General features: G+C 41.4%; 1 protein-coding gene across 1 annotated transcript in view; it reads right to left on the reverse strand.

Moving 5' to 3' along the window:
* Positions 1 to 22,057, reverse strand: part of DOCK1 (dedicator of cytokinesis 1) — a 342,756-nt gene that overhangs the window by 208,661 nt on the left and 112,038 nt on the right. Inside the window, exons 23-27 of the mRNA XM_083149518.1 lie at positions 20,425 to 20,533; positions 9,762 to 9,832; positions 7,367 to 7,473; positions 2,434 to 2,561; positions 1,036 to 1,131 (exon numbers count right to left, since the gene is read on the reverse strand). Coding sequence (XP_083005644.1) covers positions 1,036 to 1,131; positions 2,434 to 2,561; positions 7,367 to 7,473; positions 9,762 to 9,832; positions 20,425 to 20,533 — 511 coding nt within the window. The remainder of the gene's footprint in view (positions 1 to 1,035; positions 1,132 to 2,433; positions 2,562 to 7,366; positions 7,474 to 9,761; positions 9,833 to 20,424; positions 20,534 to 22,057) is intronic.

Genomic DNA, 22,057 nt, shown 5'->3' on the forward strand with positions numbered 1-22,057 from the left:
GGTTATAATCTTAAAAAAATTGAGTGAAATTACATTTTATTTTTTACATTTTTAATGAAATAATTATCAATTTTATTCAGATATCCATTTATAAGAAATGGAGAAATTGAAAACTATTGGCACCAATAAATAAAACTTAAAGTGGTCATCAGCTACAGTACTGTATAAAGCCATGATCATTTAAATACTCTACATGCAACATTTCTTGAGCATATATTTATTTTCTTTAAGTCACTATTAAATCATTATGAACTAATAAGCAACAATACAAAGGGTCAACATTCTGAGGGATGACAACTGTTAAAGACCTATTAATATGGATTACATGACATATATGTAAGAGGGCTCAGTACACAGAAACATTAAAGCAGAGCAGGAATTAGAAATTAAGAATTGATTTACAGTATGGCAGGTCAACATTCACCATAGTAACTATTTATGTAGCTGTCATTTCTCATTAATTTCTTGCAGACTGGTAATAAAATCTGAGCAGTGCTAGGTATGCGTAGAGATAAGCGTGTTCAGGGCCTGTAATATTGTCTCAAATGGGTAAAGACAAGGATGTACTATAAGCACTATATATCTGGTGTTCATTATATGCAGGAAAGAACACACCACTAAGCATGTCAGTTTGGTATTTTAACAAGCCACCTGTTACCCTCACAGTCATTTGTCAAGGTTCATGATGTTCGATCAAATGCTACCCCCACTATGTAAATCTCTTCTAGATAAGTTGTCCCAACCCCGTTCCTCAAGTACTCCTAACAGTTCATGTTTTTCAAGCCATCCAACTGGTGTGCTGTGTATCACCAACTGTCACATTTTAAAAATCCACGGGTGACCTGGAAAACAGGAACTGTTGGGAGTACTTGAGGACAGAGGTTGGGAACCACTTTTCTAGATCATTCTTTGCAGGGGGACTTCAGTACTGGAGATTCAAGTGTTGTTTAAAACTTAGCACTAACCTGTATGCAGCAAATGAAACAACAAAAGAAAACAAAAATAGGAAAATCATTTTACTAAATATACACTTACAATGAGATCGGAGTCACGTCCCATAGATATAACTGTTCTGTTTACGGTTCTCAAAAGTTTTTCCATAATTATCTGGACATGGCGCTGCGTTGGTCCCTGTAGGTGAAATAATTCAACGTCAATAAAACATATCTACAAATGCACGGAATCAAATTTTCAGAGGCAGAATAATAATTTATGGGCATTTGTTTCACCAAATGACATATAAAAAGTGTATATTTTCCATTTCACATTAGAGTTTGTGAATTTATTTCATGCATTTTTCTAAGTGTTGAAAATGGCACTGTTGAATTATATGTAGCTGTAAACATGCAGCACTTTCATCTGTACCAAAATGAAAGAAAATTACACTGTTCCCCTATATTTTAGTTCAGTTCCCTTCCATTACCAGACTGCTTTCAATCATTTTCATCACATTACTGATCTTTTTTTTATCGTCTTGCTTGGTAACTGCTTCCAGACTGTAACCCCTTGAGTTTGTGCCTAGGAGGCAAAATTATAGTCACTGTAAGTCTCAAAGGGGTTTATTTACAAAGCCTTGGAATAAAAAAAAAAAGCGCACAGAGATAAACTACCAGCCAATGAGCTACTAACTGCTATGTTAATGGATGTTTTTGAAAAATGACCGTTAGGAATTAGTTGGCTGATTCTTTGGACAATGTCACTCCAGGGCTTAGTAAATGGACACTGTAGGCAGCTTTCTTCTTCCTCAAGGCTTACAAAGGCTCCATTCGAAACCATCTCTGCTGCACCATTAACCCAGTGTCATTGGGGTTCTGACCTCAAGTACTAACAGCAGACATTAATCGCATCAGTGGATTTAAGTAGGAGGATAAGTCCATAACAATACATTTTAAACTAAAGGGAGATTTATAAAGCCTTAAAGAGAGACAAAGTGAAGATGTTACCCAAAAAAACAAAAATGTGCTTTGATCATTTCATAGACATGACTAGTTACATGACAGAAGCGGATTGGTTGCTTTGGGAAACTTCTTCACTTTAGCTCTTTCTATAAGACTCATTGCATCGAACCATGAGCCTTTGAAAATATAAAGGGGACCCCAACAGCACAGAGAAAAGATCTTATGGCAGTGGTTCTCAACCATGGTCCTCAAGTACCCCCAACAGTTCACATTTTCCAGGTCTCCACACAGAAATTAAGTGAAATAATTGTCTCAACCTGTGAATGAATAAGTACACCTGTGCACCTGGCGGGTGACCTAAAAAACTTGAGGACCGAGGACTACTGTCTTGGGGAACAAGGTACCACACTGAAGGGAGTTATACATTCCAGGTGCACTTAATTCTCGCATGGAATATGGCACATTTCGTGGATGCTCATGACCCAATATTCTCATACAGTGCAGTATGTAGAAGTGGGCACCGCTCAGTACTTACCACGTCTTTCCTGTACAGCATCTCTAGGATGTTGCTGAGAAGTTGGCAGCAAGCTTCAAGCTCCTCCTGATTTTCCAAGTGATACTTCAACTGATCAGTCATCATTGGAAGCAAAATTTCTCTGCAGTCTGAACACAAAACAGGTTGTTAACATGGATCTTCAATGCTTTAACGTCCATGAAAAGGGTTAAATAAAATAAACTTTAATTGCACTGCAAAAGAAACTGCGAGGGTGCCTTGTTTTCAGCGATCCTAGCCGTTTAAACCACTCGCTGGCCGCATTGAATACGGTCCTCTGCACAGCTCTCTCTCTACATATCCAGCAAGTTTGAAACAGATTATGTTGGTTTCACTTTCTGTTAAATTGGTCCATCAAGTGGCCTCTAAGGGTCACTGGCGGCACTACCTCAAAAAGGTGAGGAGGATTTAACCTTAATATCTATATGTACATTTTATAGAATGTACTTAATAAATGCTACCGCAAAGCCGATTAGTTGCTATGGGCATCTTCTCCAATGGTCATCATCTTTACTTTTTTACTCTTTTCATTGCTTGTTACCTTTCCATTATGTATAGTCCTAGTATTAGGGAAAAACATCCTTATCTAGGCTTCTACATTGCAATAGGAGGTTTAATAAAAAGTGATTTCAGTGTTGCCTTAACAGACCTTCCAGTCCCAGCATATGACTACATAGGTTGCCTTCCTACATACTTCAGCTACCTTGTGTAGATGGGGAAGGGCATATTTTTAGAGTGCGCCAATGGACTTTGGGGACATGCCCAGGAATCCCTCACAGCTCATTATCAACATGTAGGAGCAGCGGGGTTGCGGTTACTCCAGGTCAGTGAATGGCTCCCAATAGCTGGAAAACGCTTATTTGGACAAATTGGTTAAAATTGGTTTGTGTTAACCAATTTATCCGAATGGCTGTTTTTGTCCCATTTCCGTTTTGGGGCAAATGGTCAATTGTAATTTGTTCCCATAAATTACCAGATTTTCATTCCAACCATAGAGATTGTACAGATAGTATTATAGAGTGTGTGTATCCATCTGAAATCCTGGTGGTTTGTCCAGTGGTAACACCGACCGGGCTTCCTTAATGTGTTCCCCGCTAATTGTTGTGCCATTAGCTTGGCTTTTAAACAAAATAAGCTAGTCTCTGGCATTGTCTTTTTCATCCTCATTGGATTAAGTGTCAAGTATTCTGCAAATATGACTGTGTAAGATACTGTGCAAAATGAAATGCCAATAGACCTTTAAAATCACAAATGCTTTTGGCCAACAGCAGTGGGACCAGCGCCACCTACTGCCGACCAAAGAGGGCAAAGAGTCCTACAGTTTATGCAGTTTTTCTGGATCTCTTTTAACTCTTACAAACCATATATGTGGAACAACAAAACTCAGGGTGATGCTTTAGACTGAGTAAGGCCAAGCAACTGGCAGGGTACGCTGCGGTTTGAAATTCCACAAACTAATTTAACACCTTTGTACAGGGACGGTAACATTATCACTTACTTCTACAAATGTTCTGTGCAGTATATTAAATGAAAAAAAAGAAACCTGTAAAGGTGGCGGCAAATGACATTTGCTGCAGTCATGAATAGTTGTACATCTGTTCTAATACTGTTTCGGCCAATTCAGAGCCATTTACACAGTGAACAATAATAATCTCTATGAAAATAATGCCTTTCACACATTTTGAACCAGTGGGCGATATCAGACCCAACATCTGAACAATGAATTTAGATATAACTAGCTGAACTGGCTTTGCCATGGGAGCGGTCCTGACATTTTCACCATCGCTGCTCAATATTGGTATTGTTGGGTTATAAAAAATAGTTTACATAGCAATTAAATGTGCATTAAGATTGTTTGAAAAGGATTTACAGAATAAATAAAAATAAGCACTGTATTTATAGCCCGATAATGCGTAAATTACAATGGAGCTGCCATTGCTTAATGTAGAGATGGGGAACCTTTGGCCCTCCTGCTGTTGTTAAACTGCACATCCCACAGCATGCCCTGCTAAAGTTTTGCTACTTGGCTATACTAAAACTTTTGCAGGGCATCCCGGGATGTGTAGTTCAAATACAGCTGTCATCAGGGAATTTAAATAAGGGTAAAGCTCCCTTTGAATAGATACACCTGCTATAAGGTTTCACCACTTGTGGAAACCGCTCCTCAAAACAAATCTTTTTAGGAAATTAGTAGGCCAGCCCACAGAGAGAAGCCTCTCGGTTATATGAAGCTGGGTAACAAAACTATAGTCAGCGTATAGATCTTTTATAGACCACACTGAAACTGTACTAAAGGACTATAGAATGAACAATTATTGCATCGATAACCACTGGTGCCAGCAAACTCATGGCTTCACGCGTGTTGGGAAAATGGTTTAGTACACACCTACCAATAACAGGTGTATTACATCAACAGAATACATTTTTCTTTAATACTGATATTTTCTAGGATTTTTATGTGATATAGTTTATGACAGCCTACACATGACAAGTGTCGGCTTCAGAGACGGGGCAGCTAAACAATTCAAACAGAGGAGTAACACCCACTGCCACCAACTGCCATTCCAAACTATTTGAATTTTGAACTGTGCTGCAGCCGCACCTCTGGAGCCCCCACTGCTCATGACCATATTTTCACTTTACAACTTTGGGGTATGATATACAGATACAGGTATGTCCTCATACATCATTGCTGCCCTCGCGCCAAGTAGCCACTCTTGGCGCACCAGGTAACAAAATAATCTTCTGACATTGGTCGTATCTTTTGCTATAGATCGAACTTAAAAAAGGCACCAGATGTTCACAGAGTTTTACGGCACCAGGCGATTTACTCACGCTGCTTGGCGTATTGAGGCTAGATGTATGACGACACATATGTACAACAATTACAATGCAATGTCAGGGTTTAGCTTGTAGCTGTATTAGGTCAGTCAGTCGGGAGAAATTGCTGGTAACAGTAAAGAAGACACACCTGCACCGCGAGAAACTGAAACAGAACGCTAAACAAAATCAATGTGTACGTTTTCTTTATTAGAAAAAGGATACAGTGTAAACTAGCATGCCCAGAAGGAACATATACTGTATTGAAAATGATTGATGGCATGTTAATGCATTACTGTCTGCAACAGACTAGGATACGATCCAGAGTAAACAAAGGCCATAATTTATCTGGAGATTAAGGTCCTAATTCAATTAGCCGTGGTAATTAACTGCAGATTATTTGGTCGGCCAGGTCTATTCAATTATAGCCAAAAGGCTGCACTTAAAGTGGATTTCTGTTCAAGCCTAAGGGAAGCTTGAACAGTAACACGCAGTATATGACCTTATCATTGGTGCCGCAAACGTGTTAAATCAAAGGTACAGGTACTTATTATGGAACATACTGTATGGGCTAATGCGTGTTAGTCACAATTTTACCAATCGAGAAAAAGGGGTTGTAACGGAATAGTCTTGGGCGTAAAAGCCTCATGCTGCCAGCCTTTTTCTTATGCGGTAAATTAACGAGGCAAACTAAATCTGGCCCTGAGTTGAGTCATTAGTAATAATAAATGGAATTATTTAGTTTTCTATGATATCATTATTATGAATTATTTGTACTTAAAAGAAATGACAAAGGTAAAAGTAACAAAAAAAGTGACAGTGTCCTACTATTACTCATTTCCCACCAGAAAATGCAGGGACCTAACCGGAAATATGGCCCAGGAATCATGCCGGGCCATTCCCGGGTTAGCCCCTTTCACACCAGAAAAGTCCCTGCATTTTCTGGTGTGTGAAGGTGGCATGAAGGAGGCCTGCAGGAGGTGGGGAGGAGGCGGCCAGTCGGCGGGATGGCGTCGGGCAGTCGGCGGGAGTGGTGAGAATACTCACCCTGGTTGCTTGTCCTCTGGGCAGGCCGGGGATCCACACAAGAGGTGGCGCAAATGACGGGACAGGCGGCGGATGAAGATGACGCAGCTCTCCGGCGCCCTCACTGCCGCCGAAGAGCTGCGTCCTCATCATCCACCGCCTGTCCCATCATTTGCGCCCGCCGCCTGCGTGGATTCCCGGCCGGACAGGACACCGAGGTCCGTCAACCTGGGTAAGTATACCCTACCCCATTCACACCAGCCAGGTCCCCGGGTTGAACCAATGAACAACCCTGCTACCTAGCCCGGTAATTTGTCCCAGGAACCTTTCACACCAGCTCTAGTACCGGGTTGTTCCCGGACTCAACCCGGGAATTTAGGCTGGTGTGTCTGGGCACTGGCTTGTCATATATTCAAATTGTGAGAAAATTTATCGCAAAATAGGATTTCAATTTTTTTCTATTACTACATAGGGTTCTCAAATTGTGGGTTGCGACCCCAAAGTGGGTTCCGATCATCATGTTGTAGATCATCAGGCTAATGACTCCTCTGATCTCTCGACCAGTGATCCAAGGAGTCTGAAGTAACAGACAATTCAACTGATTTTTCAGACTCCTCACATCCTGTAACACTCTTCCATCCGCCATTACCCACTGCCTCCCCTTCGCATTAGCAGTCACTTCACTTGTTTTTTGGCTCTGCAATGCTACATGTATGTGCGGACTGCTGACCACACGTGTGGCGACCATTTTGCTGTAACTTGCTGGGGTCCTGTAATAAATTTTTATTGTCTGATGGGGTCCCAGAGCAAAATAGTTTGAGAACCCCTGGTTTAGACAATCGTTTTGTTCATGCAAGCAAAACGTGCGCACAAACACACGAAAAAAGGGTTAATAAGTATATTACTACATAAGTTGTTTTGTACAGGCAAAACTATTTTTTTGCAAGTTAAACTGCGACCTTGAAGCTACAGTATGGACAATAAAAAAAAGTAGAAAGCAAATATAAAAAGAGTCTATATTGTGTATTTAAAATGTCTATTATACTGATGCAAAAACTTTGCTTCTTACCAAGCTGGCTGAAAAGGTCGCTGTGTACGATCTCAATGAGGCAATAAAGTTTCTGCCTCACCAGCCGATCTCTTGGAACATTCAGAATAAAATCGGTAAACAACTTGCTGTGAAAATAAAAGTTAAGGAATAATGTTTTAAAGGATAAAAAAAGCTAAATAAAATATATTACGTCATACTTTAAAGCACAGCAAACTTTTATATATAATATTTAATCTTACCTCATACTGTAACCATAACTATGAAGATTACTGCAGTTTTTTGTGTTTAGCCACTTACTACGTTCCACTGACCAGCAGCTGGATGGCCAAAGGTTCCACATCCATGCATGGATGTGGAACCTTTGGCCATCCAGCTGTTGTTGCACTACACATCCCAGCATGCCCTGCAACAGTTTTACCTTGGCCAAATAGCAAAACTGTAGTAGGGCATGCTGGGATGTGTAGTTCAACAACAGCCAGAGGGCTAAAGGTTCCCTGTGCCTGATCTATAGGATATTGTTACATAAACCGCGTTTATTGGAGGAATACAGTGCACTCCATCAGCGAAGGAGAACCTTGGCACTCCAGCTGTTGTTGAACTACATATCGCAGCATGCCCTGCAACAGTTTTAGTAGTAACACCGTTGCAGGGCATGCTGGGATGTGTAGGTCAACAACAGCTGTCGTGCCAAGGTTCTCCATCACTGGCCTAGATCGTTAAAAATAGGAGGCATTAACAAATATAGGGGCCAATTTATCAACAAGTTTTAGCTATTTAAAACTCGTTGCATATGATACATTTTTCAAACACATCGCACAGATAGGAGCAGATTGGCTGGAGCACCATTTATTATATACAGTGAGTTTTAAACCGCTGAAAGTCGCTAATACATTTATCCCATAGAGCTTGCATACATCAAACATTTTTTGCTTGCAGCACAGTAAAAGCCGGATAATCAGAGTCTGTGTTTTCTACATTGCTCCACAAAAATATAAAAAAACATTCACTTTGAAAGACGGAGATGATTAAAAACACGGTCACTGTTGTATTCAGCTTCATACAACAAACAGATAACCCTGAATAAGTGTAAGTTCATTCTGAGAGGAGTCTATGCCTAGTTTATAAATTCTCTTGGTTCTAATGTAACAGACAAAAAAAAAAATCCACAGGAGCTCGGAGGATTCCCGGCGAGACGGTCACTAGATTTACAGCGGTAATTAGTTTACGGATAATTCTGACTACAGTAATTGCCGCTTTAATCCGGATGACTACGGTGCAGATTTAGTTAATGTGCCCGTTTACTATGACCATAGGAAATACACTGGGCTCCAGCTAGGCGCAGCCGGCGTATTAAGTCTGCCCTGTCATGTGTGTCTGTGGGATGGTCACGTTTGAGTAAACGGTGTGGTTCCACTGCAAGTCTCAAACATTAATATACTGTAGGTATAGGTAGGGTTTTTCACTGTTTTGAGCCGACATGTGCCGACAAGCGGTATTTCATGCCCTAACATCCACTAGGGCGTGGTGGGAGATTAAAATAGTGTGCCTGAAGCATGGCGAGCCATGGGAGGGGACGCGGTGCACTTTATTCTGTGTCCATGTCGACTTTCGGGTAAAAAAATGTGAAAAACTCCACGACGACCTTTTGACTGTCGATCTTGCCCATGTCGACCTAATGACCTGTCGACCTAGACCCATGTCAACCTAATGGTGTTGACCATCTTGTAGACCCAATGATCCATACCCACTGTAGGAATACTCAGTTGTTATTGAGCAACAGGAACCAGGAGAACAGTTACAGTCTATCCAGGAGGGGAACTATAATCAGTAACATGTAGTAGTCTGGTCGGAGAGAATCCCAGACCAGCAAACCAGTATCTTAATTAAACAGACAGTAACTTTCTATAATCCATGTTTCCATATTCCCAGGGTTGTGTTATCAGTTGCTGAGTGGTGTAGACTGTCCCCAATCAGTGGATTTGTGGTTATAACAGGCTACTAACAGTGCAGAGAACATACCATCATTGTAACTCAAATATTTGGAGTTCTGGTAAACTAGAGCTGGTGGCATGCTGAGAATTTGGGTGCCGCTATAGACTAGGCCTGTCCAACCTGTGGCCCTCCAACTGTTGTGAAACTACACATCCCAGCATAATTTTCGCATTTTCTAACAGCAATAGTGAGGAAGGGCATGCTGGGATGTGTAGTTTCACAACAGCTAGAGGACCGCAGGTTAGACAGGCATGCTATAGACACTACCACACATAAAAACGCAATAAAAAAATAACATGCCTGCCAGCAGATATAAAAATAATTCCCGCGGGCCATCCAAAATGATGAGCCATAGAAACAGCAGCATTATTTTAGGGAACATATAATTACATTAACAGGGTAACGATGTCACTCTACTTACCTTAATTCTTTCGGATCAAAGACAAGTTTCACGTCATTCACAATGGTGGGCAGATATTTCAGTGCAGCGCCCTAAATCAAAGACAAATTGTACCCTTGAAACTATACACTATAGCACTTGTGGTCAGATACTGACAAGATTGTATTCTTTTCTAAGTCTGCCATAATGATGTTCTATTCCACTCTCTAAACGTCCATTTTTAAAGAGAACAAATGGAGCAGTTACATGAATTGAACAATGGTCACATCAAAGACACAGACAAAGAAGAGCGATGACATCACGTAAACAGTGCAACATACAGGAAAAGGCTGAATGAGCTGCATAGAGATGAAAACATGGACGCTCCAGTGCTAGTTTGTTTTTTAATAATGCATCGTTTTGAGGTTTCTCAATGTTTCTACTTCGCAGGACACATCCAACAATATATATCAGGAACGCAGCAATTTTCATGGGTATATATAATGCATACTTGCCTACTTTTGAAAACTAGTTTCAGGGAGATTATAGAATTTTGCACAGCGGCCCATTGAAGGGGTGTGTCGTGCTCCTCCCACAGGGTGTGTCTAAGTCCATATATGAAGAGAGATTGTGAACGTGGCACCTAGAATCGTGGCTGTGCACTACTACATCTGACAGGAATCTTTTAAAATGACTTATATCCAAATGTAGATGAGCCCCAAAGCAGTAAGAGCTACTGTACTTCTGGGGAATGGTGCTGGTCATTCAATGTAAATGTATCTGTCTCTCATTCCTTTTTTCCCCAAAAATGTAACAGTGTAATGTGGGCTAGGTGACATGAAGGAGATTGCTAGACTAATGAGGGAGAGAGGGAGATTGCTGCTATGTCAGGGAGTGTCCTGCAGAATGCAGGAGGGGAGGTAACTATGATGTAACAGTGTAATGTGGGCTAGGTGACATGAGGGAGATTGCTAGACTAATGAGGGAGAGAGGGAGATTGCTGCTATTTCAGGGAGTCTCCTGCAGAATGCAGGAGGGGAGGTAACTATGGTGTAACAGTGTAATGTGGCATAGGTGACATGAAGGAGATTGCTAGACTAATGAGGGAGAGAGGGAGATTGCTGCTATGTCAGGGAGTCTCCTGCAGAATGCAGGAGGGGAGGTAACTATGATGTAACAGTGTAATGTGGGCTAGGTGACATGAGGGAGATTGCTAGACTAATGAGGGAGAGAGGGAGATTGCTGCTATGTCAGGGAGTCTCCTGCAAAATGCAGGATGGGAGGTAACTATGATGTAACAGTGTAATGTGGGCTAGGTGACATGAAGGAGATTGCTAGACTAATGAGGGAGAGAAGGAGAATGCTGCTATTTCAGAGCGTCTCCTGCATAATGCAGGAGGGTAGGCATCTATGATATATGATAGGGCAGTACGGATGGTGTAATGGTTAGCATTACTGCCTCACAGCGCTGAGGTCATGGGTTCGATCCCCACCATGGCTCTAACTGTGTGTAGGTTGTATATTCTCCCCGTACTTGCGTGGGTTTCCTCCGGGTGCTCCTTTTTTCCTCCCACAATCCAATAATATACTGGTAGGTTAATTGGCTCCCAACAAATTAACCCTAGAATGTCTGTGTGTGCGTGTATATGTGGTAGGGAATATAGATTGTAAGCTCCACTGGGGCAGGGACTGATGTGAATGTTCAAATATTCTCTGTAAAGCGCTGCGGAATATGTGAGCGCTATATAAAGAACTGGTAATAAGTAAATAAATGTAAAGAGCATTCAATGTATTATAATACTGTATAGAATGAGAGGAACACTTAAAGTTGAATAAAAACAGCAAAAATAATAATAAAAAAAATCTAGATTACTACAAGAAGCCTCAACACACAGAAACTGTACATTAATCCAAACAGTAAAGGACAGAACTCATCCCTCATCCCACCCCTGCTGCTGCAGTGCAGAGGCAATCAGCTCACTGGCCCTGCATACAATACTGGATAACGGTTACATAAAAAACGGAGATGCTTAGGAGGTCTATAAGTGTGATACAGGTCAATGGCTAGTTCTATGAAAAGGTCCTTCACCAAGATAAAATTAACAGTGCGATGCAGAGATTCAAGCACAATAGATAACAATTACAGCAATTGTGCTAGCCACAGATAATAGCTCTGCACGGCTGGTGCTTCACTGTTCTACGTAAGGAAGGCTTCTTCTAGCTAGGGATTCACGTCATGCATGCACGGGTCATTGGGGTAGTTGGGATGTTCTCCTTCCAGTGGTGGGGGGGGGGGGGGGGGGGGGGAATTATTTGTTTAAATTTGAAAGAAAAAAAAGTTTTTTGGGCATTAATGTTTTAATGAAAACTTTTAATCCTGTTTATTATATTAATACTGTGGAACATTGCTATGTATCATACACCTTGAATGTTTTTTAATTGAAATAAAGATGTAGGAGCTTAAAGGCCCATACACACTGGGCGACTTTGAGCTGAAAGTCACTCAAAACAGCATGTTTGAGCGGCTTTCAGCTCAAAGACGCCCAGTGGTATGGCCCAGCAATGAGTGGTGAGTGCTGCTGCGTGCTCCCGCATCATCGCCAGGAAAGCCTTTGAGGACAGCTTTGCATAGTACTGCGCTATGCAAAGCCGTCCTCTCCACGCTGATGGCGCAGCTCTCAGCCATCAGCGGCTGCTCATTTATTTGTAAAGGTGCCCATACACGTTACATCTTATGTGCAGTTGTCAGCGGCACATTAGGGATGCTTTTTGGCCACCGCAATGTATTGCGTTCGATCAGGTGCATAGGTGTGTGTCAGCGGGGCAGAAGATTTGAATTCTTCCTTAAGGTGCCCATACACGTTACAATTATTGTATACAATATCGCATCTCATCGTATCTCGGTTTTGCGATGAGATCTAGTACAAAAAGTATGTGCAGCGTATACTTTTTGTACTAGATCTCATCTCATTGCAAATCCGAGATGCGATATTGTATACAATAATTGTAACGTGTTGGGAATTAAGGTATGCAATGCAACGCGATTATAGCCAATTTCACATTGTACAGGCATCCTGATGCCTGATTCCTATGTTAAATGCCCCCCCCCCCCCCCCCCCCCCCAGACCCGATTTTTAATTGTACACCCACCCTGATGGGTGATTACTATGTGAAATGCCCCCCCATTTTTAACGCCACCCCAGTATCAACGCCAACCCGAAGCGTGGCGAGCGAAGCGAGCCCACGAGGGGCGGCGGTACGCGTCCTCCGACCTTTTCATACCCCCACTATCCACGTTCGCATGGAGTTGATTTTAGATAGTTTGGTGAGCGCAGCGAGCCCCGTGAGGGGAAGCAGAATAAATATAAGTTGCACCCAGTAACTCCCCATTAAAATGTCAGATATTTTAATGAATGTCTTACAATAAATACACGGCCAGAGTCACATTTGTTAGCATAACGAGAGATATGTAATTATGCCAAATTAGCACAAGACAGATAAAATTATGCAACATTAGCATCTTGCGGCATAAGATAAAACATAAATGTTCTTTGAAATACTAAGGAGCACATGACATTTACCCTGAATGTGATCAGATTTATTATACTTTTATTTTTCTTTACTTTAACTGAGAATAATGCCACGGAGACCTGGGCATCTGTCCCAGAAGTAGAAGATCAGTCAGTCCTATAAATGAAAATGTTCTCCATAAACACATCAAGGTCACGTCAAAGGCTGGAGATGACCCTGGCCCCGCAGAGTTCTCCTTCCCAAGCTTTTGTACGGTGTGGTAGACCCTGTGACTATGGAAATACCGATTCCATCAGTCAGGTTATTAAACCTGAGTAATGGACAAAATGCCTGGCATATAAGGTGATCTTTTGTGTTTACTTCCGAGATTAGTTTCCAGGAGAGCAAACAAAATGTTTAACACTATTGTTATAGCAATATATAAAATACCCTCAAACTTGCTTTTGATTGTCTTGTCTAACTATAAATTATGCAGTGATAACCATAGTAGCAATTCCAAGATAAAGGCTGGGCCTCTGTATAAATGAGACTTGGCCAAGGGGGATAGGGCTCGTGGTCACAAATCACTGTGAATACCGCACCTCATCACGGTAGTGTGGTCCTGAAAAGGGACTATCGCGGAGGGGCTGGGGGCACTGCTGGACATCGTTGGCCCACTTTGACCAATGTAACAAAGTCCAGTATATGTTCTCAGCTGTCAGAATACCAACATGGTCATAAATTGGAAATAACCAGCATGTTAACATTGACTATACCGACACTCATGGTCAATGCGTCGGTATGGCATTCTAACAATGTTGACAATTGGCGGTGCTGCTATCGCGGTATTACTGACCAGAACCTTAATGTTGCCATTTTGAAAAATGCTAACATCTCACTTGTCACCACCGATGATGTCCAAACTATGAACATGTCGACATGTTCCCCTACTTTTGAGATGAAATTGAATAATCTTCAACAAGAATAACGAATGATTGCCGCTGATTAGGAGGGATGGCCTTACCGTTACAGGGGTTTGGAATCTGAAGCGACAAGTGACTCCTTTGGACTCTCTTTATTGATCCACAAGCAGACAGATTTTTATTGATCTAGAGGGAGTTCCAATGACTGGGAAGTGTGTGGGCATTCAGTGTTCACATTTATCCATCATTAACATATGATAACTGCAGTAAGAGTAGGATGTATGGGAATATACGGACCGATTGTCACCAATGCAACGGTGGCTGTATCCCCACATCGTGCCGGGCTGAGAGCCGGTTAGCACATATGAACATACACGCAAGGCCGCTCTCAGAGATCCTGAGTTGATCTGATAATCTGATGCAGTGCCCTCAGACACAGCAGAGGACCAGAGCAGCTGGTAGGAGGAGTCTATTTACATAAACCGCCTACTGTGGAATTAGCTAGATCATCCCACACAGCCACTGCATACAGGTGTGATCTGAGTCCTTTTTGCACCCACATTTGGCAGGGAGATTAATTAGGACACAGTAGGCAGGATTCCGTTCAAAAACACATAAGTGCAAAAAGTAAATGTATCTTACTAAATCATAATTTATATATTTGAACTGGACAGCTATGGATGAGCATGCCCGCTTTACTTGAATAAACTGATTCACTTATAAGTAAATATTACTCAAAAGGTAAGAATCTGATTTGTTTATACTTAAGATATCCTGTGTCTCGATATACAAAATACATTTACCTGGAGAGAGCAAAAAATCTAAATGTAAACTTCCATCACAATCTAAATGCGTGATCAATACTTGTCAATGCATCGCCAATATACAATATAAATGGCAATGTAATATATACAAATGAAGCCTTCAAAGGGAATTGATTGGCCTTAAATTCTTAAGTGCTGGAGATGAATACAAAAGCCATTTACATAAACCTATAAGTCATTTCGTGATTAGAAAGGTTTTACTTGTTTCAGGCTACCGAAACAGCCCGATGCGAATTGCTCAATAGATTTTTTTTTCCTCTAACCCCTTCCCCCAAGCACAGCAGCTAATCCATTTCACCATCTCCACAGTCTGATATTAATCAAATATATCATTGGATTTTCCCCTTGCTGCACTGACATGCTAATCAGTACTTGAAAAGCCAGAAATCTTAAACTCTGCTTATTACCTTGGGAAAAAGAAAGGTTTAAATAGCCCGAGGTAATTTAGTTTTCTTTCTTGGCTCACCAAACTATTTTGATACATAATGTTTTTCTATAGCAATTTCAGGATTATTGACATATGAACAGTTACCAGAGAGTCTGCGGATTTTTTTTTTTTTCAACCCATTTAACCTTTATAAAACTGAAAACTGAAGCGCAAAAAAAAGCAAAAATAAGCAATAACCAATTTGTCAACCCGAATGCAGAGTACAAATTTGTTCTATAATCATACCCTTGCCAAACCAAATTAAAAGTCATGTTCCAAAACACAGGGACAAACACTGATTTTCATCAATTTGTTATCGAATTCCAACTACTGTCTTAGAAAACTTTACATGCCAGCGCCTCTGTTGCATTTAGATTGCTCACCTTCATTAGCTCTCACTGCCTGCCCGCCTGATACAGAAGATCATAATAACAAGCAAGTTAAATTATATGATCACTTGTATCATCCGCAGGTTTGGATCATTGGGTAAACCCAAACTCGGTTGACAGTAAATAGGTCAAGCCCATGCGGTCAACATGGCACTGGTCGACTGGGTCATTAGATTGACATGGAGAAAATAGACAGAAGCGGCTGACGGGTAGAAAAGGTTGACACACAAAAAAAAAGGTCATCACTGAAATGGTCAACCCAAATTTTTACATTTTTTTTTTTTTTTGGTTATTTTGTTTGTTAAACAAAGATTACAATTGGCAATTGTAGTCCACGTAGATGGTACAGGATGAAACCCCCCCCCTCCCCCCCGACAAAAGCATGTATTGACCATGTTTGTGTTGACCCTTGTCATGTGCACCATTTGTACCGGTTCTTTTTTTGTATATCAACCATTGCCCATATTGGGCCAACTGTGGACCTATCATCCAGATACCATCATCCACCACAAACTATGGGGTTATTTTGGTTGATTCACAAGGCTGCAAATTCGCAGACTTGTGAGTGCAGCAAACCCCGCCCGGCAAATGCCGGAACGCCCGCCCACCCCCGCCCTCTCCCAGCATGTGTTCTAAAGCACAGGCTGGGAATGGATGTTTAACATAAACATCCATTTGCATGCTGCGGGGAAAACCCACATCTTTTGATGGTTGCCTATGACATTTATATGCGTGCATGCTGGGATGGAAATGGGCGGGCAGCTGACATCCAGTTATGTCAGCTGCCCGCCCCCCGCATCACGGCATGTGAATGGATTTGAATAACCCTCCCCCCATAGTCCCATAACAGGCAATACATTCGGAAGGCTTTGCACTGACTGATACACGGTACCATCGATAATGATGGATCGGAGCGCGCATTGTTAAAGATATTGAGCATTCACAATAAATGATTTTTAAAAACGATATCACTCAAAAGGGCCAAAATTACTGCAGCAAAATAAAAAATTGTCTAGTGTGTACTGGGCTTCACATGCCATGTGTGCGACTCCATATTTAGAACTGCCCACCTTGCAGATTTTAAGGTAGTTAACGTTAAGGCCAATGTGGTGTTGGATTTGCTACTTCACATGTAGCATACTACCAGTTTACTACTATTGTGAGCAGATTTATTCTAGGCCAGGGGTGGCCGAACGGGTCCTCGAGATCTACCAACGGTCCACATTTTCCAGATCACCTAGCTGGTACACAGCCGTAGTCATTACTACAGTAACAGTCACATTTCCCACACTCCCTAGCTGGTGCACAGCTGTAGTCATTACTAACTGTCACATTCCCCACACTCCCTAGCTGCTGCACAGCTGTAGTCATTACTAACTGTCACACATGATCTGTTGGTAGATCTTGAGGACAGGTTTGGCCACCCCTGTTCTAGGCCATGTCAACTGGCAATATTTTGTAGCAGTGGGCGGAGTGACATCCATATAAGGTAAAATAGCCCTTCAATAACTAAACCTTAAGGGTCATCCCTATAAGAATTATTTTTATGCCATTATTCAATCTAGTTTCATTGGTTTTCCTTTACTGGCTTCTGTAGTAGTTCACAAGCAATTTAGAACCCCTTGCCCTTGGCAGGTCATTGCAATAGAAACATAGAATTTGACGGCAGATAAGAACCACTTGGCCCATCTAGGTCTGCCCCTTTTTTTAAACATGTTACCTCAAACCATATTTGATCCTTATTTTTATGTAAGGATATCAATATGCTTATCCCAAGCATGTTTAAATTGTACTACTGTATTTGTGTCTACCACCTCTGTTGGGAGGCTATTCCACTTATCTACTACTCTTTCTGTGAAAAAATACTTCCTCACATTTCCCCTGAATCTTCCTCCCTCTAGTTTCAGTGCATGTCCTCATGTTCTGTTGCTCCTCTTCCTGTGAAGAATGTCTCCCACCTGTACCTTGTTAAAGCCCTTGATATATTTGAAAGTTTCTATCATGTCCCCCCTTTCCCTTCTCTGCTCTAAAGTATACATATTAAGATCTTTTAGTCTTTCCTGGTACGTTTTGTGATGTAGGCCATGCACCATTTTAGTTGCTCTTCTTTGTACAGTCTCTAATGTATTTATATCCTTCTGGAGATATGGCCTCCAGAACTGAACACAATACTCTAGGTGAGGTCGTACCAATGACCTATACAGTGGCATTATTACTTCTTTCTTTCTACTGCTGATACCTCTCCCTATGCAACCAAGCATCTGACTTGCCTTCTTCATTGCTTTGTTACATTGCCTACCTGCTTTTAAGTCCCCTGAAATAGTGACACCTAGATCCCTCTCTTCCTCTGTAGTTTTCATTATAGTGCCATTTATACTATATTGAATCTTTGGATTTCTGAGACCCAAGTGCATGATTTTGCATTTTTTGGCATTAAACTGTAGTTGCCATTCTCTTGACCATTTCTCTAATCTGCCTAGATCCTCAATCATTTGTTTTACCCCTCCTGGTGTGTCTACCCTGTTGCATACCTTTGTGTCATCTGCAAAAAGGCACATTTTACCCTCAATTCCATTTGCAATATCACCAATAAAGATATTAAAAAGCACCGGTCCAAGTACAGATCCCTGGGGTACTCCACTTATAACCTTTCCCTCCTTTGACTGTACTCCGTTTACTACAACTCTCTGTTTTCTGTCCTGCAACCACGCTCTTATCCATTCAACTATCTTAGAATCCAATCCCAAGCTTTCAAGTTTATTTAACAGTCTGCGATGTGGGACAGTGTCAAAAGCTTTACTAAAGTCTAGATAAGCTACATCTACAGCCCCACCTTGATCTATTACTTTAGTCACCCAGTCAAAAAAGTCAATAAGATTTGTTTGACATGATCTTCCCCCAGTAAACCCATGCTGTTTGGGATCCTGTAAATTGCTGGTTTTGAGATATTCTACAACTCTTTGTTTTAAGAGTGTTTCCATCAATTTCCCTACTACTGATGTAAGGCTCACTGGTCGATAGTTGCTTACCTCTTCCTTGCTTCCACTTTTGTGCAGTGGGACTACATTCGCTGTTTTCCAGTCCTCTGGGATTACTCCAGTAGCTAGTGACTGGTTGAATAATTCTGTTATTGGTTTTATCAGCTCCCCTTTAAGCTCTTTTAGTATCCTTGGATGTATCCCATCTGGCCCCATTGATTTATCCACTTTCAGTTTTGAGAGTTCTGTGAGGACGTTCTCCTCTGTAAATGTACTTGTCTCTCCCTCAGTTTTCTGACTATACTTGCAACTTAACTGTGGCCCCTTCACCTCTCTTTCAGCAGTGAATACTGAGCAGAAATAATTATTAATATTATCTGCTATTACATTGTCCCCCTCAAGAAAACTTCCACTCTCTGTCTTCAGTCTAATTATTCCACTTTTTGTTTTTCTCCTTTCACTTATATACCTAAAAAAAGTTTTTCCCCCTTTACCCACTGACTTGGCCATTTTCTCTACAGCCTGTGCTTTTGCACATCTGATTACCTTCTTAGCCTCCTTCTGTCTAACAAGATACACCTTTTTGTCCTCATTCTTCTGCGTCTGCTTAAATTTCTTAAAGGCCAACTTTTTTGCTTTCACAATACTTGCTACTTCTTTTGCAAACCACAATGGCTTTCTTTTTCTTGTGTTTTTCCAAACTCTTTTGACACAAAGTTCTGTTGCTTTTAGAATTGCACTTTTTAATTTTTCCCACTTATCCTGCACTCCTTCCAAGTTCTTCCACTCTGCCAAAGAATCCCTTACAGAGTTTCCCATCTCTACAAAATCAGCCTTCCTAAAATCTAACACCTTTGTTTTTGTGTGCGATGAGTCAGTCTCTGTCTTTATTTTGAACCATACTGCTTGATGGTCACTGGATCCCAGATTTTCACCCACATTTATGTCAGATATTCTGTCACCATTTGTAAGTATTAAGTCTAATATTGCGTCCTTACGAGTGGGCTCCCTCACCAATTGCTGGAGGGATGCTCCTTGCAAGGAATTCAGCATGTCCCTACTTCTGGTGGAACTTGCAACAGGCAGCTCCCAGTTTACATCAGGTAGATTAAAGTCTCCCATGATTATCACCTCTCCTTTTAATGCCATTTTATTGAAGTCCTGCAATAGGCTCTTGTCTAGTTCCTCTTCCTGACCTGGTGGTCTGTAGATCACCCCTATACGAAGAATCGCCTTCTCCCCTGTTTCTATGGTCACCCAAAGGGCCTCCGTTTTTTCTTCAATACTTTGTATTAAGGTAGTCTTTATATATTTTTTCACATATATTGCAACCCCACCTCCAATTTTTCCCATTCTGTCCTTCCTAAATAAAGTATATCCTGGTATAGCTATGTCCCAGTCATGATTTTCATTGCACCATGTCACTGTAATAGCCACAATATCCAGTTCATCCCTTGTCATTATTGCAATTAGTTCTGGGATTTTATTTCCTAAGCTCCTAGCATTTGCACAATATGCCTATGTACTGTACATCCTCTACTGGATTTCCTGCTGTGACACATATTCATTGCAACTGCACAGGCTGCAATACCCTGATTCACTATACCAGCAATTTTGTTCGTTTTTTACCGTTCTACATCGTGACACTGCTTACCTTCACTATAACCGTCTGATCGGTCTGGCTGCTCGTCATCTCATTCATGGACTTGAACAGCTGCAGTAAAGACTCCATAAACTCAGCTTCCCCCTTATTTTCATAAAGTCTGCAACATAAAAATTCTTATATTTCGGAAGAACGTGAACATATCAAGGCATTAGGCGCTCCTCTATAATTAGGATGTTACAAATAATACATATATTAGTTATGCAGTCCATTTAGCGATGGTCAAAATAACGACATGTCGTCATAATGAATGTTGCCATTTTGAACATGGTCAAAATGCCGACCGTAAAAATGAAACCGTTAAAAAATATTTTTTTTTTCTTTGAAACCGACTTGTTCAAACTTCATGATTCAAGTGTGCATAGAGCTGGATTATAATAGTGTGCGGAGTGCAGCAAAGCACTGTGCCCGAAGCATGGAGAGCACAGCGAACGATGAGACACAGTACACTATATATGGTGACCATGTAGACCAATGTCGATGTAGACACCAAAAAGAAAAAAAACAATGCCAACTTTTTGACATGTCAACATTTTAAATATCTGCATTTTGACCGTGTCGGCATAGTGAATATCGGCATTTTGAACATGTCCTTATTTGGACTGTCTGCCAATGCTTGTCCGTATTTTGAAGGACGGGAAATCATATTGAACCCATTAATAGCATTATAACAGTGTACAGTAAGCGATAACGTATTGTAGAACGCTTTCCTGTCGCTCTATACTGAATCTAGCTCTCAGATGGAACGCATGCACAACACAAGCGATTCCTTGGGAGATGGGGGCAATGCAGCCCACCACAGAGCGGAACTCACTCATTTATTCTGACATGCACTAAACATTTCCAATGGGATACGGTCACTAGACTGATACATGCATTGGGTCGATCACTTAAGGCCGACAGGGTCTAGGTCGACATGGCCAATGGGTTTTTCACTTTTTTATTTTTAACTGACAGGTGGTATTTCATGCCCTACCATCCACTACAGCATGGTAGGATATAAATAGTATAATAAAATACTGCACGAGGCACCATGCCTGAACGCGAGCCATGCTAGGGGACACAGTACTCTTAAGCAGCCCATACACGGTCCATTTAACGGATCCGTTTGGGACTTAAACAGCACACATCGGATCGGATCGCATCCCTAGTGCATGCACTGCGATCCGATACGATGTGTACCTAGTATAAAAAGTATGTGCAGCACATACTTTTTGTACCGTACTATGTGATGCGCGGGCGCGCGCATCGCATAGTACAGAACGGATGCGTGCAAACGGCTACGTGTATGGGCAGCTTCAGACAGTGTCCAGTTCGACATTTTGGACAAAAAAAAATAAGCGCAGTTGTACCCACGTAGGCCACTTAGATGCACCAGGCACCACCACAGAGATTTTCCTTGATATATGCTTCTTACCTGCATCACGATTGCACATAAAGTGCAAAAATGCGATGCCAGTACTCGTGAGGCTGGCCATGCATGTGAGGATTAATGCAGCTGAGTTTGCAGTAAAAGTTCCCATGTGCAATAGCAAGAGAAACTGCTCAACTGGGAAACCTCAACCACGCTCTGAATCAGACCCTCAGATGTTAATGAGGGCAAAGACAGAAGCCCAACGTGAGA

This window comes from Crinia signifera, chromosome 6, assembly GCF_055691185.1.
Source record: "Crinia signifera chromosome 6, ASM5569118v1, whole genome shotgun sequence".
Classification (NCBI taxonomy): domain Eukaryota; kingdom Metazoa; phylum Chordata; class Amphibia; order Anura; family Myobatrachidae; genus Crinia; species Crinia signifera.